Raw genomic sequence first — 15,192 nt, 5'->3', positions numbered from 1 at the left:
TGTTCTTTTTTTGTTATGATTTATGAATCTTTTTAGACAATAACTTGTTCTTCGTTAAATATTTGATGTGAACTTTTTTATCATAATATTTTTAAATATACCCATTCAATCCCCTTTGAGTGTTACCTTCCTGGATAATAGTTTTTGAAGTATAACAGATGGAATCAAGATACAAAATAATGAGATCTCATATATGATACAAATGAATGAGAGCTTGAAAATAAAGACATGAAACCTATTTGTACTTGTAAGATTATTTTAAGCAAAAATATCATTCAATATTATAATAAGACCTTATCTTTCATCTTGATTAGAATTAATTAAGATACAGAGAGATAAGATCAAGATAAGAAATGTTGGGATCTCATATTTGATACGAATGAGTGAGACTTGGAAACAAAAGCAAGGAACCCATATTGGTATACTAATGTCTTATCGGTATGTTCCAAAAAGAGTATCATTGAGTTCTATAGTAAAACTATTTTTTATTTTTTATTTTTATTTTATCAATGTGAAAATGCTTTGATCACAAAGGCATTATTAATATCATCCTGCATTATTCGTCATCGACGTGGAATATTAAATTTTCAAATCCTTAATTAACATTTTTTGTTTTCTTGTACTTTTTGTGTGTGTATAAATAGTAAGAGCAACCTTGATGCAAATCACATAGTGGTAACCTAAGTGTTTAATTGATTGAGAACATGGAGTCTTCCTTCGCTTTGTTTGTTATTCTCTCACTTGTCTTGGTAATCTTCATTTCTGATAGCTAGGCCAAGAAAAATCAAGGCCTCGATCTTAGATATGACTTCATATGGTTTATACTAGTTCTGTAGCAGCGAGTTCTAATATATTTCCCTCTTCTCTGAGCAGGTTGGCAACACAATAGCTGCGAGAAAGGACCCTGGGGAGTATTGGAAAGATGCCATGAAGGATCAGCCCATGCCCAAGGCCATCGAAGGCGTTCTCTCCGCCAAGAACCCCAACTGCCATACAGCTACGGCGGCAAGTAACGAGCAGGCCGATCAGCTTCTAAAGGATTTTGAGCAGAAAGTAGAGAAGGCTTTTGCCGAGGACTTTGAACCAAGACCCAATGTCTCGGTTTACCATGATGATAGTAAAGTTGGAGAAGAAAAATCATTTGTTAAGGACTTTGAGCCCGGGCCTAACGTCTCAGTATACCATGACGATGAAGTTGCTTCAAAGGGAGACAAGTCATTTGTTAATGACTTTGAACCAAGGCCAAATCTCTCTGTTTATAACGACTAAGGGAAAGCCATGTATAATTGAAGCAGGTACAAGTTCTATGTGTGCATTTCACATAAGTTGATCAGCACTGAAGCTAGCTACATGTAAGAACTAAGAAGTAAGATCGATGTTTCAGGTTTGTATGAGTAATGGTGTGAAGTAGTATTGAAGTGTGGAGTGTGAATTGTATTATGATGATTTAATAAAAGCTTGTACCGGCCAGGTTTTGCTTTTTAATAGACTCAATGACACTTATTACTTAATGACTTAAGTTGATTTTAAGTTAAATTGTTCTTAAGTTATTAATTTGAAATTTATTACTTATTTTTTATTTTAAGTGTTAAAAGTTTTTTTATAAAATTTATTTTAAATTATCAAATTAACATATTTATCTTCATTGATTGTAATTAATATTTATCATCATTATTTTAATTAATATTTATTTTTATTAATTTTAAGCAATTAATTTGTTTATTAGACATTCATACTTAAAGTATTATAAATATATAAGATAACTTTAAAATATTCAATATAAAAATGAGTCATAAATATGAGGTCATGGTTGTTAAATAGATGTCTCATTAAATATGAGTAAATAAGAGCTTTTTTGGAACAAAGTTAATAGCTTTTTTTTTTGTTAATGGGCTTTCATTAGAAGCACATTCAAGGAAAATCATTGTATTTGGATATATAAAAAATAAATAAATTATGAAGGATCACTTGTCTTACACTCAATTTTGATGTACTCAATAATGAGTCAATCACACACCTAATGGGTCATAGCGTTGTGAGGTCAAATCTTTTAAGTTTAAACTTTTAAGAAAATTTATAATTTAATATACTATTAGAACTTTATTTAGTAGAAGGTTATATTTTCGAATCGTAACTTCATAATTTACATATTTTCTTTTCAGGAAAATTGATTGGTGAACACTTTCCTAACAAATCAGGGGCACTTAGAACATTCGCTTTCACCAAGCCTATCCCATGAATATAATAGCATACCCTTATGCATGAAAAGGACTATGGGCCTATGGCATGGCATATGAATATGAAAATGGCGTAACTAACAAGGAAGCCATATGGAGTAGGACATATTATGTCGAAAAAACCAATGGAGTAGGACATATATAGTGCGACCATTTATCTTCGACTATATTGTGAAAGTGTTTGATAAATCAACTTAATAACTTAATTTGATTTAATAACTTAATTTAAGTTGTTAAGTAGATTAAATAAGTTTGATAAAATAACTTAATATTATAACTTGAAATAAAAAATAATTTTAAATTTTAAATTAAAATAGTTAATTTATTCTTAATCTTAATTTTTTTTTTTGTCTCATTTGTTGATCCATCCTAGTGAGAATATATTTAGGAATTATGATTCCACATTCATAATTCATTTTTTATAATAAATATTCCATGATTATCTTGTATATCTATAATACTTTAAATATGAATGTTTTACAAATAATTTATTACTTAAAATTAATTAATGTAAATAAATCACTTAAAATCAATGAAGATAATTATTTATTATAATTAGTGAGAGTAAATATATTAATGTGATAATTTAGAATTAATTTTATTAAACAATCTTAATACTTAAAGTAAAAAATAAATAATAAGTTTTAAATTAACAACTTAAAAACAATTTAACTTAAAATAATAAGTATTAAGTTTTACCAAACACCCACTATATTAATATTCAACGATTGATGAAATAGAATCACTCAACTATACATTATCATTATAAAAATAAATAAATATAATTATTAAATACTAAAATGTCTTATTTTTTCCCATTATTTGTATCGGTATTTTAAATCACAAACTCTCGCTTCACCACTATGTGCCTTCAACTTTTTTCATATATATCTATATTAATTCAGTATAACTACACTTATATACTTATCTTCATCTCAAAACTTTTTTCTTTCTTTTATAAAAAAATTAATTTTCAAACAATATTAATATATATATTAAATAAAAAATTGAGCAACTTTTCAACAAAAACAATTAGTAGGTGACATCATAGCAGACCTTCTTCAGATAAATTTTCTAAAGATAATTTACTTGAGAAGGATTCCTTCTCATTCGATATTAACTATTTTGGCATATTACTTGGACATGGTCATGTCTCTTGAGTCTTGACAAGCAATCGGTCGGTCCAATGTAACATAGCATTGTCCTTGCAACAAGCCCCTCACGTGATCAACGACAAAATATTCAAAATATCTTTTTTCTCCTTTTTATTTTAATAATTTTTTAATCAATTTATTTTTAAAAAAAATCTTTATCAATAAATATTACTTTACAAGTTTGTAATAACATTTAAAAATATCAGAATATTCATTCTTTTTTAACAAGATGGGAATATTAATTATCGCTACGTACGTGAATGTCGAGGGTTCTAAATCATCCTTTATATCTTGTTTTTCTTGTAGTTTTGAGATATATATATGCAGATATATAGATCGAGTAGCCTCTCCATGCAAAATACAGGTAGAACATGATGAAGTCTCCTCTTGCTTTCTTGGCGATTTTCTCACTTCTCCTTGTGAGTATTCCTTTTTTTTTTTTCATCCTTTTTCTTTTAATCGCTTCAAATCTTTTATTTAAAACTTGGCCAAAACAATTAAGAATTTGAATCTGACAAAGGAAATGATTATGAAGTCAAGTTAATTTCGATTATGATTTACAAGTTAAGTTCTGACAGATTTCTCCATTGTTGTTGAGCAGTTGTACAACACTGTAGATGGAAGAAAACACCCAGAGGAATACTGGACTAGAGGGAGAAATCTGAGGATGCGGGTGCCCATGAGAAAGGTCACTAAGCAAAAGCCAGAAATTATTCTTTCCATTGACGAATTCAAGTATCACAATGCTGCTACAGACGCTGAGAATGAAGCTGAGGAGAAACCTCTTGGCACCTCCTCTGAACCAGTTGGCAGTGGTAGAGATGGCGGTGGCGATCTTAAAGAAGAGGAGCCTCTTGGCACCTCCTCTAAACCAGTTGGCAGTGGTGGTGGTACCGGTGGTGGCGACCAAGTACACAAACATCTTTTTAAGCAATATGGACCAAAAGCTCCTGCGAATTAATATAAATACCGTGTGCAAGTGTACTGTCATGGATGATAATATTTGAATGGAAGATATGTGAAATGATCTCTATCCTCTTATGGTCATTCAGGGTCCGGCAACACTACAAACATGTATTTCACAACTTAATCTCATTTCTCTGTATTCATCTACCTGTATGTCTTGTTTCTTGGTATGACCTATGTATTTTGCAACTTAATCTTATTTGCCTGTACTCATCTACCTTTGTGTCTAGTCACATGGTATGTATGCTCGTTTGTACTCATCTACCTTTATGTCTGGTCACGTGGTATGTATCCTCGTCTGTTCTCATATATGGTATTTATCCCCGTTTGATGACTTATCACCTCTGTATTTTACAACTTCATATCATTTGTCTATACTCATCTACCTTTGTGTCTAGTTACGTGGTATGTATTTTCGTTTGATGACCTAAATTTAATTAGATATATATATATATATGATTTTTCCTTCTATAAGTATTGCTATGATATTTTCACATTTTTCGATTATTTGTGATCTTATATAAAAAAATATATATACATATTAAAAGGCCTTTGATTTTACAAAAGACGCTTAGAACATGCTTCAGAACATTTTCTACAAAAGGACAGTTATGTTCAAAACAATTTTAAAAAATATTTTTTGTAAAATAAAAGTTTATTTAAAAACTTAAAATATTTTCTATCTATTTTTTATATTTTATTTAAAAAAAATATTTCTTAAAAATAATTATATGTAATGCTTTATTTTCAATCATTCTTTATATTTATATAATCATTTTTTAAAACAATATAAAAAAAACAAATGAAAATAACTAAAAATATGTTCTAGTAAATATCATATTTTCGGGACAAATTCTTAAAAAACCTATTTTATGTCAAAAAATACCAAATTCATGTTTTCGAGTCTTAAAAATAGTTCTAAGTTTAAAAATAATTCTCAATCAACCCTTATAATCTTTATGAAATGAATGTTAAACATGCATCTTTAAATATTTATGAAACTGTCCTTTCACTTAATGCAATGGCATTCTTATAATTTTGTAAATAAAATTGTAAAAACTCATTCATTTGTTAACAAAGGTAAATAAAAATCATTTTCCTATAAATAAATCAAATTACTTTTTTTTTAATAAAATTATTTCTAATAAATTATTTTACCAACGATAAGTATAAATAATTTTTTTAAGAATACAAAAATTGAATGCAAGTAAAATTGAATCAAATCATTTATGCAAAATCAATTAAAACCTTTTTATAAATAAATAAATTAATTTTTTTTAACAAACTCCTTTCGAATTTCTTAAAAAAGTAATTTTTTGAAATATTTTTTAACAATAGTTTAATAAATCAGTTTTCATAATTTTCATATTACTTATCTTGTACATTCTTGTAATCTGCTTTTATCATTATATTTTGTGTATATTAATTTAGGTTCTTAATCTTGATATTCATGATTAATTAATTAATTATCACAGTTCCCTCCATTCGTTTAGTAGAAACTGGGTTTAGAGGGATACTATGACTTATCATGATATTTTCTCGCAGATACATCTTTTCATTAAAAAAAGGAAGTTGCACAAGATTTTTTTTCTTATTTTGGTTTTCCTTTTTCAAAATAAACAAATATAAGTGATAACTCCAATTTTTTCTAAAATATAAATTTTTCACGAGTCTTGCCATCAAGTAAGAACTCACATGAAAGATGTAGATCCATCGCGATTTAAAAAAATAAAGGAAAAAGACACCTAAACTTTTTCTTTTCCATTTTCCTCAACAACAGCACAATTTTTCTTTTCCTCAACTTTTCTGTAGGTAAACAAGTAAGAGAAAAACTGTTGTCTTGCCTTTAATTTCCCACATTTTTTTTCTCAAAATTTTTTTGAAAAAAAAAATCGGTTGTAAAATATCTTGCTCTATAATTTTTGTTTTCTAGTGCTTGTTATGTATATATATACACAGAGATTTGGAGTAACCATTGTAAATCACAAAGAGAGAGAAGAAATCCAAGTCTCTTGTAAAGGATATGGAGCATTCGTTGGCTTTGTTTACTATTTTCTTACTTGTCTTGGTAAATATTTGTAGCTAATAAGATAAGTCTCCACTTCATGTTGTTAACTCTTTCTATTTAAGCAGGTTTTTAAAAGTCGGACTGATTTGATTTTTAAAACACTAATTGTAAACCATTTGTGAAGGACATTGAGGCTATGAGTATTAATACATCGGCTTACACAATGGCCAAGGATCATAAATAATCATTTGTGAGAGATTTTGAGCCCATGAAGACGAATACCTTGGCTTACACAAAGGCGTACATAAAAGGAATTTGAGCTTGTTGGGTCTAGTTTTCCATCTTTACTATGGTGAAGTTACTACTAAAGAAGTGGCAGAATAAGGGAAACTATAATGTGCACTATATATATATATGTATATATACTAAAGGTACGTAAAAAATAAACTAAAAGGCTAAAAATTATGTTTTTGGTTATCTTATTGGAAACATAAGTCATATGCCTTATCTTTTAGTCATTGTTGTATGTCAAAACTAAGAAATAGATGTTTAATGTTTGATGTTTGATGTGTGCCATAACTTCAGAGAAGTTCTACCAGTTCTACATTTTTCTTTGCGTTTGACTTCTTGCAAAAAAACACTTTTATTTTTTACTTTTTTTATTTTTTTAATCACTTTAGTTTAAAAAGAGTTTTTTCTAAAAATAAAATAAAATAAACACATAAAATTTTAAAAATATAGAAAACATTTTAAAATTTTTTTAAAATTATTTATAGTATTGAAAAATTAATGAAAACTCAATTTTTGAAATTTAACTCTCTATCATTTTTTGTCTCATTTTGACAAAAACACTTTCAATATTGGTTTTTTTTTTTTAAATAACCTTTTGTTTCAAAACTTACATATAAATATGTGAAATGGTAAATGACATTTTATGTTGAAAATTAGTTACTTTTTAAGAAAAATTTATGAGAAATATTAAATTCACAATTGGATTATTTCATCATTTTTAACCAAAAATTTTCTAAAAATACTTTGAATAAAAACATTACAAAACATACTATTAGTCAAATAAAACACGAAATTTCAACACAATGTCTAAGCCTACCTCGCTTTAGTACTAAGCTTAAGCCCGAAAACTTCTACCACCTTGGGCCATATGCACGAGGCCCAGTCGAGGATCATTTCAAATCAAACATGAAAAGATAAATTATTATTTATTAAAATGGATGAAAATACCCAAAAATTGTAAAATTAACCTCACTCATTTTTTAACTTAAAGAGTAACCTATTTTTTATATAAATACCCTTCAAATTTTCATTATTTACATGTGTCTTAAAAGAAAATACTATTTCTACAAAAAAAATATATATATTTTTGTCCAAAATAGGTATTTTTTAAATTGAAAAAAAGTGAACGGTTAGTTTTGCAAAATGGGAATGATTTCGGCCCTTTCAATCGGTTATCCCAAAAATAAATAAAGAAACAAAAGAGATCCTTTGATTGATCCTCGAGATCTCTATGATTATCCATATGGATGCCCATGCTGTCTGCCACTCAATTTTAAAAAGAAAAACAATGAAAATGTGATAAAAGCTAAAGTAACACATAACAAAAAATTTCACCACCATGGATATCTCAAAGAATAAAATATATGCCTCGTTATCTTTGGGCTTAATCCACATATTAATGACCGCCAACGTGGATCTCGAGGGTCTTGAATTGCTGTCTTATACATATTTTTTCTTGCTTTTGTAGCTATAAATATTACATAGACTGATCGGGAGTCTCTCATGAAAATTACAGAGAGGAAAGCCATGGAGTCTCCTCTCGCTTTCTTGGCCATTTTCTCGCTTCTCTTCGTAAGTATTTCCACCTTTTCTTCTATTTTCGTCAAATCTTTTTTCATTAACTTTAAATATATATTTTTTATTTTCTTGAGCATATTCATTCCTTCTATTTTTCTTTCCTATTTACTTTCCTTCTTGTTGAGCAGTTGGCCAGTGTAGAGGCAAGAAAACACCCAGGAGAAGACTGGAGTAAGGGCCCAGCAACTTTGAGGGAGAAGCAGCCGACAGTGGTAGAATCAGCTGATTCTACAATGAATGATCAGACATCAACTCTCTACGTCACCATTGCAGAAAACTGTGAAGAAGCAAAAGACAGCCCAGTTGTGGAGAGAGGGGCTTCAAAAGAAGAAGGGATAATCAACCTATCTCCTTTTCTTGTTGGAGAAACAGCAGAGGATATGAGCAAGGAGCAGATTAATGATTCAGTTGACTTTGACAAAGATCTAGATGGTCCTGCGGAGAAGTTCTGGTTCGTCTTCGACCCGAGGACTGATGCCACCATTTATCATGAGTAAGGCCTGGGAAGAGGGAGTCCTATGTCCATTAATTAATAGCATGCGTGAAGGTGTTTGGTGTTTGTATTATTAGTAGATCTGAGGCCTAGGAAGAGGAAGTCCTGTGTCCATTAATTAATAGCATGCGTGAAGGTGTTTGATGTTTGTATTATTAGTAGATCTGGTACGAAGAGTGAAAGGTTTCTCTCTTTGTTGAATATTTAATAAATGGTTGTGTGCATGGTTTCTCCCTTCATTTTCCATTATTAGAAAGCTAATTATTTATGAAAAAAATATCACAAAATGCATAATATATATTATAAACTCAAATCTTACAAACTTAAACTTTTAAAAAAATTGATCGTTTAATATTATATCAGAACCATTTGGTATTGAGGCTATGTGTGAAAGAGGGTATATGAGAGTATAACATGAATATTAGAGTGTGTTTGGGAGTAATTTTAAGCATTTCTAACATTTATAACACTTGAATGATAATAATTTTCAAGTATTAAAAATATTAAAAACGCTTCTTAGAATCGCTATCAAACAAACTCTTAAACTTATAATATCATTGAAATCATGTTGGGAGTCGAAAGTTTATCGGCATTTATAATCAAATAGTAAATTGAGATTAAGGATAATTTAATAATATATTAACCTTATCTCACTCCATTCGGGCCTCAAATATATACATATTGTCCTTTTCTCAAATATAAAGAGGAAATTGTGAAGTTAGATTCATAGATCATTACAAAGAAAAGATTTTTAATAACATCCCCAATGGAGTAATTACAATTCCAATAAATAAGTAATCTAATTCCGATGATAAGTTTTACATAATCCCTTATTATGGAACAGACAAGTTAAAGTTCGTTTCATAGTGATTTTATAAAACACTTTTACCTTAAAAGGTGTTTTTGAACAAAAAATTTTATGTTTGGAAAAATTTAGAAAACTCCTTTAAAAATTAAAAAAAAAAATCTCACTTATAATATATTTTTTTAAATACTTGATAGGTGTTTATCTTAAAAACACTTTCAGATAAAACACTTCCATTAAAAAACATTTCTAATGGAAACATCGTAAAAAAACACTCTTAGATTTAGAATACTTTTCGTAACGATTTTAAGAAGTATTTATAATGTTTCTAATATTTGAAAAATAAAAAAAATTTAAATATTAGAAATGGTAGAAATACTTCGTAAAATCACTGTTAAACGCATTCTTAGTACTTAAAAAAATATATATATTCAAAGTGGTTTATAAATACCTTCTCTTATAATCGAGTTAGACTTCGTTTGACAATGATTTTAAAAAATATTTTTTAAAAAAAGGTATTTTATAAAACTTAAAAATATTTTTAAAAATCTAAAAAATTACTTATAATATTATGTGAAAAAACACTTATATTAAAAATACTTCGGTAAAAGCAATGCCAATAGCACTTTTAGTTTGAAAGGAGACACAAAATGATAAAAAAGAAAAGGTTTGTTATTGGGTATTTTTTTAAATACCCATATAAAAATATTGTCTTCGGACCCCCTATTATCGGTCATCTATTATTGGACTTAATAATCTCGGTTGAGTTCAGGCTTGATCCCAATGAAAAAAAGTTTGGTTTGGGCTCGAATTTGCGTTTTATGTCCAAACATGGGCACTACTAGACCTGACCCAGATGGTCGACCTTGCTTGGCCTGCCCCAAAGGATTGGTCAACCTTTCATCAATCAATGGAACACTTTTAGGATGAATATGCCCATCGGAGATGGGTCACCTCATCCTAATCCTATTCCATTTATTTAAAATAATGTTCATTCCCATTTTATTAAAAAAATTAAACGGTATTTAAAACACTAATTGTAAACCATTTGTGAAGGACATTGAAGCTATGAGTATTAATACATTGGCTTATACAATGGTTAAGGATCATAAATCATTTGTGAGAGATTTTGAGCCCATGAAGACGAATACCTTGGCTTATACGAAAGCATAAAAGGAATTTGAGCTTGTTGGGTCTAGTTTTCCATCTTTACTATGGTGAAGTTACTGCTAAAGAAGTGGTAGAATAAGGGAAACTATAATGTGCACTATGTTATTCAAAATACTCCTTTAATCGCCCAATGCCTTTTTGAGCTTCATATTTTTCTTTTAAAGTTTGTTTCGCAGTATTTAAAAAGAAAAAAGAAAAAATAGGAATTTGAAAAAATTTTAAAAATTATTTATAGTATCATTTACGGTGTTTCTTAAAAAAATATTTTAAGTTTGTTTGATAATGATTTTTTTAAAAAAATTATCTTAAAAATTATTTTTTTTAAAATTTAAGTGTTTAAAAAAATTTAGAAAATACTTTCAAAAATATGAAAATCACTTGTAGTGATTTCAAAAAAAACACTTATATGTGATTCTCCTTAAAACACTTATAGAGAAAATATTTTTACTAAAAACACCATAAATATTGTGAAACACACTTTTATATGTGATTCTTCTAAAAACACTTATGTTAAAAATATGAGTTATTTGATTAAAAGGATAAGTGAAAATCCAATATTTGAAATTTAATTCTTTATTTTTTTTTGTCTCATTTTGACAAAAACGCTTTCAATAATTATTTATTTTTTAAATAACATTTTGTTTGAAAACCTACATGTAAATACTTGAAATAGTAAATGACATTTTATGTTGAAAATGAGTTACTTTTCAATAAAAAATAAAATATGAGAAGGATTAGATTCACAATTTTATGATTATTTTATCATTTTTAATCAAGTATTTTCTAAAAATGTTTTGAATAGAAATACTACAAAACATACTATTAGTCAAATAAACCACGAAATTTCAACACAATGTCTAAGCCCACCTCACTTTAGTACTAAGCTTAAGCCCGAACACTTCTAGCACCTTAGGGCACATGCACGAGGCCGAACCAAGGATCATTTCAAAACAAACATGAAAAGATGAAGGATTGATTGATTAAAAGGATGAAAAAATCTCAAATTTATAAAATTAATCTCCCTCATTTCTTAACTTAAAGAGTAACATATTTTTGACATAAATACCTTTTAAATTTTCATTATTTACATTTTAAAAGAAAATACTATTTCTATAAAAAAAAATATGAAAATATGTTTATCTAAAATAGGTATTTTTTTAAGTTAAAAAAGTTGAAGGGTTGGATTTGCAAAACGGGTATGATTTCCCCCTATCAATCGGATATCCCAAAAATAAATAAAGAAACAAAAGAAATCCTTTGGTTGATCCTCGAAATCTCTGTGATTTCCTTGGATGGCCATGCTGTCTCCCTCTCAATTTTAAGAAGAAAAACAAATGAAAAACGTGATAAAAGCTAAAGAAACACATGACAACAAAAAGTGTGACCACCATGTATGTCACAAAGAATAAAACATATGCCTCGTTATCTTTGGGCTTAATCCACATATTAATGGCCGCCCACGTGGATCTCGAGGGTCTTGAATTGCTCTTATACATATTTTTTCTTGCTTTTGTAGCTATATATATTACATGGATTGATCGGAAGTCTCTCATGAAAATTGCAAAGAGGAAAGCCATAGAGTCTCCTCTTGCTTTCTTGGCCATTTTCTCGCTTCTCCTCGTAAGTATTTCCACCTTTTCTTCTATTTTCGTCAAATCTTTTTTTATTAACTCTAAATATATATTGTTTATTTTCCTGAGCATATTCATTCCTTCTATTTTTCTTTCCTATTTACTTTCCTTCTTATTTTCCTTCTTGTTCAGCAGTTGGCCAGTGTAGAGGCAAGAAAACACCCAGGAGAAGACTGGAGTAAGGGCCCAGCAACTTTGAGGGAGAAGCAGTCGGCCATGGTAGAATCAGCTGATTATACAATGAAGGATCAGACATCAACTCTCTTCATCACCATTGAAGAAAACTGTGGAGAAGCAAAAGACAGCCCAGTTGTGGAGAGAGGGGCTTCAAAAGAAGAAGGGACAATCAACCTACCTCCTTTTCTTGCTGGAGAAACAGCAGAGGATATGAGCAAGGAGCGGATTAATGATTCAGTTGACTATGATAAAGATCTAGATGGTCCTGCGGAGAAGTTTTCGCTCGTCTTCGACCCGAGGACTGATGTCACCATTTATCATGAGTAAGGCCTGGGAAGAGGGAGTCCTATGTCCATTAATTAATAGCATGCGTGAAGGTGTTTGGTGTATGTATTATTAGTAGATCCGAGGCCTAGGAAGAGGGAGTCCTATGTCCATTAATTAATAGCATGCGTGAAGGTGTTTGATGTTTGTATTATTAGTAGATCTGGTACGAAGAGTGAAAGGTTTCTCTCTCTGTTGAATATTTAATAAATGGTTGTGTGCATGGTTTCTCCCTTCATTTTCCACTATTAGAAAGCTAATTATTTGTGAAAAAAAATATCACAAAATGCATGATATATATTATAAACTCAAATCTTCCAAACTCAAACTTTTAAAAAAATTAATAGTTCAATATGATATCAAAACTATTTGGTATTGATGCTACGTGTGAAGGAGGAGGGTGTATGAGGGTGTATGAGAGTATAATATGTATATTAGAGTGCGCTTCGAAGTGATTCTGTAAAGCGTTTCTAGCATTTTTAACACATGAATGATATAAAATTTTAAATATTAAAAATATTTTTTAGAATCACTACAAAACGAACTTTTAAACTTACAATATCAGTGAAATCATGTTGGGGAGCCGAAAGTTTATCGTTATTTATAATCGAATAACAAATCAAGATTAAGGATAAATTTATAATATATGAACCTTATCTCACTCCATTCGGGGTTCAAATATAATATCTATTGCCATTTTCTCAAATATAAAGAGGAAAATGTGAAGTTAGCTTCATAAATCATTACAAATAAAAGATTTTTAATAACTCCCCCAATGGAGTAATTACAATTCCAATAAATATGTAATCTAATTCCAATGATAACTTTTACATAATCCATTATCATGGAATAGGCAAGTTAGAGTTTGTTTGATAATAATTTTAGAAAACCATTTTATCTTAAAAAGTGTTTTTTAACAAAAATTTTGATGTTCGACAAAATTTAGAAAACTCTTTTTTTTTAAAAAAAAATCACTTATAATATTAAAAAAAAAATTGATAGGTGTTTCTTTTAAAAATACTTTCAGATAAAACACTTTTACTAAAAACATTTCTTATAGAAACATCATAAAAATCGCTCTTAAATTTAGTATACATTTCATAGTAACTTTAGGAAGTATTTATAATATTTGAAAAATAAAAAATTTTAATTATTATAAATGGTATAAACACTTCCTAAAATCATTATCAAGCGCACTTTTAGTACTTAAAAAAAAAAAATACTCAAAGTGGTTTCAAAGACCCTCTCTTATAATTGAGTTAGACTTCATTTGATAATGATTTTAAGAAATGTTTTTAATTTAAAAAATATTTTTAAAAGATAGGTATTTAATCAAATTTAAAAAATATTTTTAAAAATCTAAAAAATTACTTTGTGAAAAAACACTTCAGTAAAACACTTTTAGTTTGAAAGGAGACACAAAATGATAAAAAAGAAAAGGTTTGCTATTGGGTTATTAAAAATTTACCCATAAAAAAATATTGTCTTGGACCCCCTATTATCAGTCATCTATTATTGGACTTAATCATCTCGGTTGAGTTCGGGCTTGATCCCAATGAAGAAAATTTTGGTTTGGGCTCGAATTTGCCTTTTATGTCCAAACCTGATAGTGGGCTACACATGGGCTCTACTAGACCTGACCCAGATGGTCGACCTTGCTTGGCCTGCCCCAAAGGATTGGTCAACCTTCCATCAATCAATGGAACACTTACAGGATGGGATGAATATGAAAACGAGGGTTGGAGATGGGTCACCCCATTCCAATCCTATTCCATTTACACGACGGTTATGAGAAATTCTCATATCAGCTTCTTCTTACCCGATTTAACCTTTTAATTACATTAAAATAAATATGTTTTATAAATAATTAAATTATTATTTTTTTATAATTTATTTTATTAAAAAAATATTATTATTATTATTATTATTATTATCTATATATTAAAAATTAAATTAATATATATATATATATATATATATATATATATATGATCGGACGAGACAAAACAAGATAAGATAATATTCTAATCCGTTTTGGGTTTTAAAAAAAAATTCAAACTCATCCCATTGGAATGAGTACTCGAAAAAAAAATCGTCTTATTACCATCCCTACTAAATAATAGATTATGAACCAATTTACTACAATTTACCTCAAAAAATGGTTTTTTTATATTATTTAAAATTTATTTGAAATAAAGGTACGTCTATTTATTGTTTTATAAAATAAAACTATACCTACCATGTTTGGTTACAACATTATTTTTGAATCAAAATTAAAAAAAAAAAAAAATTAAAATCCTATTTTTCTAACATTAAGGAAAATGTAAAGACTTTAGTAGTTAAAAACATATTTACATT

At 28.5% G+C, this 15,192-nt stretch overlaps 4 protein-coding genes across 4 annotated transcripts; all 4 read left to right on the top strand.

Moving 5' to 3' along the window:
* Positions 1 to 647: 647 nt before the first annotated feature.
* On the top strand, positions 648 to 1,487 carry LOC117911409 (organ-specific protein P4-like). Its single transcript, XM_034825772.1, has 2 exons — positions 648 to 749; positions 874 to 1,487. Exons 1-2 carry the CDS (start codon positions 705 to 707, stop codon positions 1,267 to 1,269), a joined length of 441 nt encoding a protein of 146 aa, XP_034681663.1. The 5' UTR covers positions 648 to 704; the 3' UTR covers positions 1,270 to 1,487.
* Positions 1,488 to 3,761: 2,274 nt separating this feature from the next.
* On the top strand, positions 3,762 to 4,670 carry LOC117911915. Its single transcript, XM_034826351.1, has 2 exons — positions 3,762 to 3,810; positions 3,993 to 4,670. The coding sequence occupies exons 1-2, from the start codon at positions 3,763 to 3,765 to the stop codon at positions 4,350 to 4,352; spliced, it is 408 nt and encodes a 135-aa protein (XP_034682242.1). The 5' UTR covers position 3,762; the 3' UTR covers positions 4,353 to 4,670.
* A 3,450-nt stretch (positions 4,671 to 8,120) lies between these two features.
* LOC117911622 lies at positions 8,121 to 8,966 on the top strand. The gene is made up of 2 exons (XM_034826025.1): positions 8,121 to 8,228; positions 8,363 to 8,966. Exons 1-2 carry the CDS (start codon positions 8,160 to 8,162, stop codon positions 8,729 to 8,731), a joined length of 438 nt encoding a protein of 145 aa, XP_034681916.1. The 5' UTR covers positions 8,121 to 8,159; the 3' UTR covers positions 8,732 to 8,966.
* Positions 8,967 to 12,246: 3,280 nt separating this feature from the next.
* On the top strand, positions 12,247 to 13,026 carry LOC117911766. Its single transcript, XM_034826191.1, has 2 exons — positions 12,247 to 12,322; positions 12,469 to 13,026. The coding sequence occupies exons 1-2, from the start codon at positions 12,254 to 12,256 to the stop codon at positions 12,835 to 12,837; spliced, it is 438 nt and encodes a 145-aa protein (XP_034682082.1). The 5' UTR covers positions 12,247 to 12,253; the 3' UTR covers positions 12,838 to 13,026.
* Positions 13,027 to 15,192: the final 2,166 nt, after the last annotated feature.

This window comes from Vitis riparia, chromosome 3 (assembly GCF_004353265.1).
Source record: "Vitis riparia cultivar Riparia Gloire de Montpellier isolate 1030 chromosome 3, EGFV_Vit.rip_1.0, whole genome shotgun sequence".
NCBI classification, from domain to species: Eukaryota; Viridiplantae; Streptophyta; class Magnoliopsida; order Vitales; family Vitaceae; genus Vitis; species Vitis riparia.
Note: the sequence above shows the minus strand (reverse complement) of the source record. Positions and strands in the feature narration are given on the sequence as shown.

Excerpts from the sequence above, each read along its gene's own strand:
- LOC117911409 (XM_034825772.1), top strand. The coding sequence starts at position 705 with ATGGAGTCTTCCTTCGCTTTGTTTGTTATTCTCTCACTTGTCTTG. Across the intron at positions 750-873 it reads TTATTCTCTCACTTGTCTTG|GTTGGCAACACAATAGCTGC; the intron begins GTAATCTTCATT and ends TTCTCTGAGCAG.
- LOC117911622 (XM_034826025.1), top strand. The coding sequence starts at position 8,160 with ATGAAAATTACAGAGAGGAAAGCCATGGAGTCTCCTCTCGCTTTCTTG. Across the intron at positions 8,229-8,362 it reads CCATTTTCTCGCTTCTCTTC|TTGGCCAGTGTAGAGGCAAG; the intron begins GTAAGTATTTCC and ends CTTGTTGAGCAG.
- LOC117911766 (XM_034826191.1), top strand. The coding sequence starts at position 12,254 with ATGAAAATTGCAAAGAGGAAAGCCATAGAGTCTCCTCTTGCTTTCTTG. Across the intron at positions 12,323-12,468 it reads CCATTTTCTCGCTTCTCCTC|TTGGCCAGTGTAGAGGCAAG; the intron begins GTAAGTATTTCC and ends CTTGTTCAGCAG.
- LOC117911915 (XM_034826351.1), top strand. The coding sequence starts at position 3,763 with ATGATGAAGTCTCCTCTTGCTTTCTTGGCGATTTTCTCACTTCTCCTT. Across the intron at positions 3,811-3,992 it reads CGATTTTCTCACTTCTCCTT|TTGTACAACACTGTAGATGG; the intron begins GTGAGTATTCCT and ends GTTGTTGAGCAG.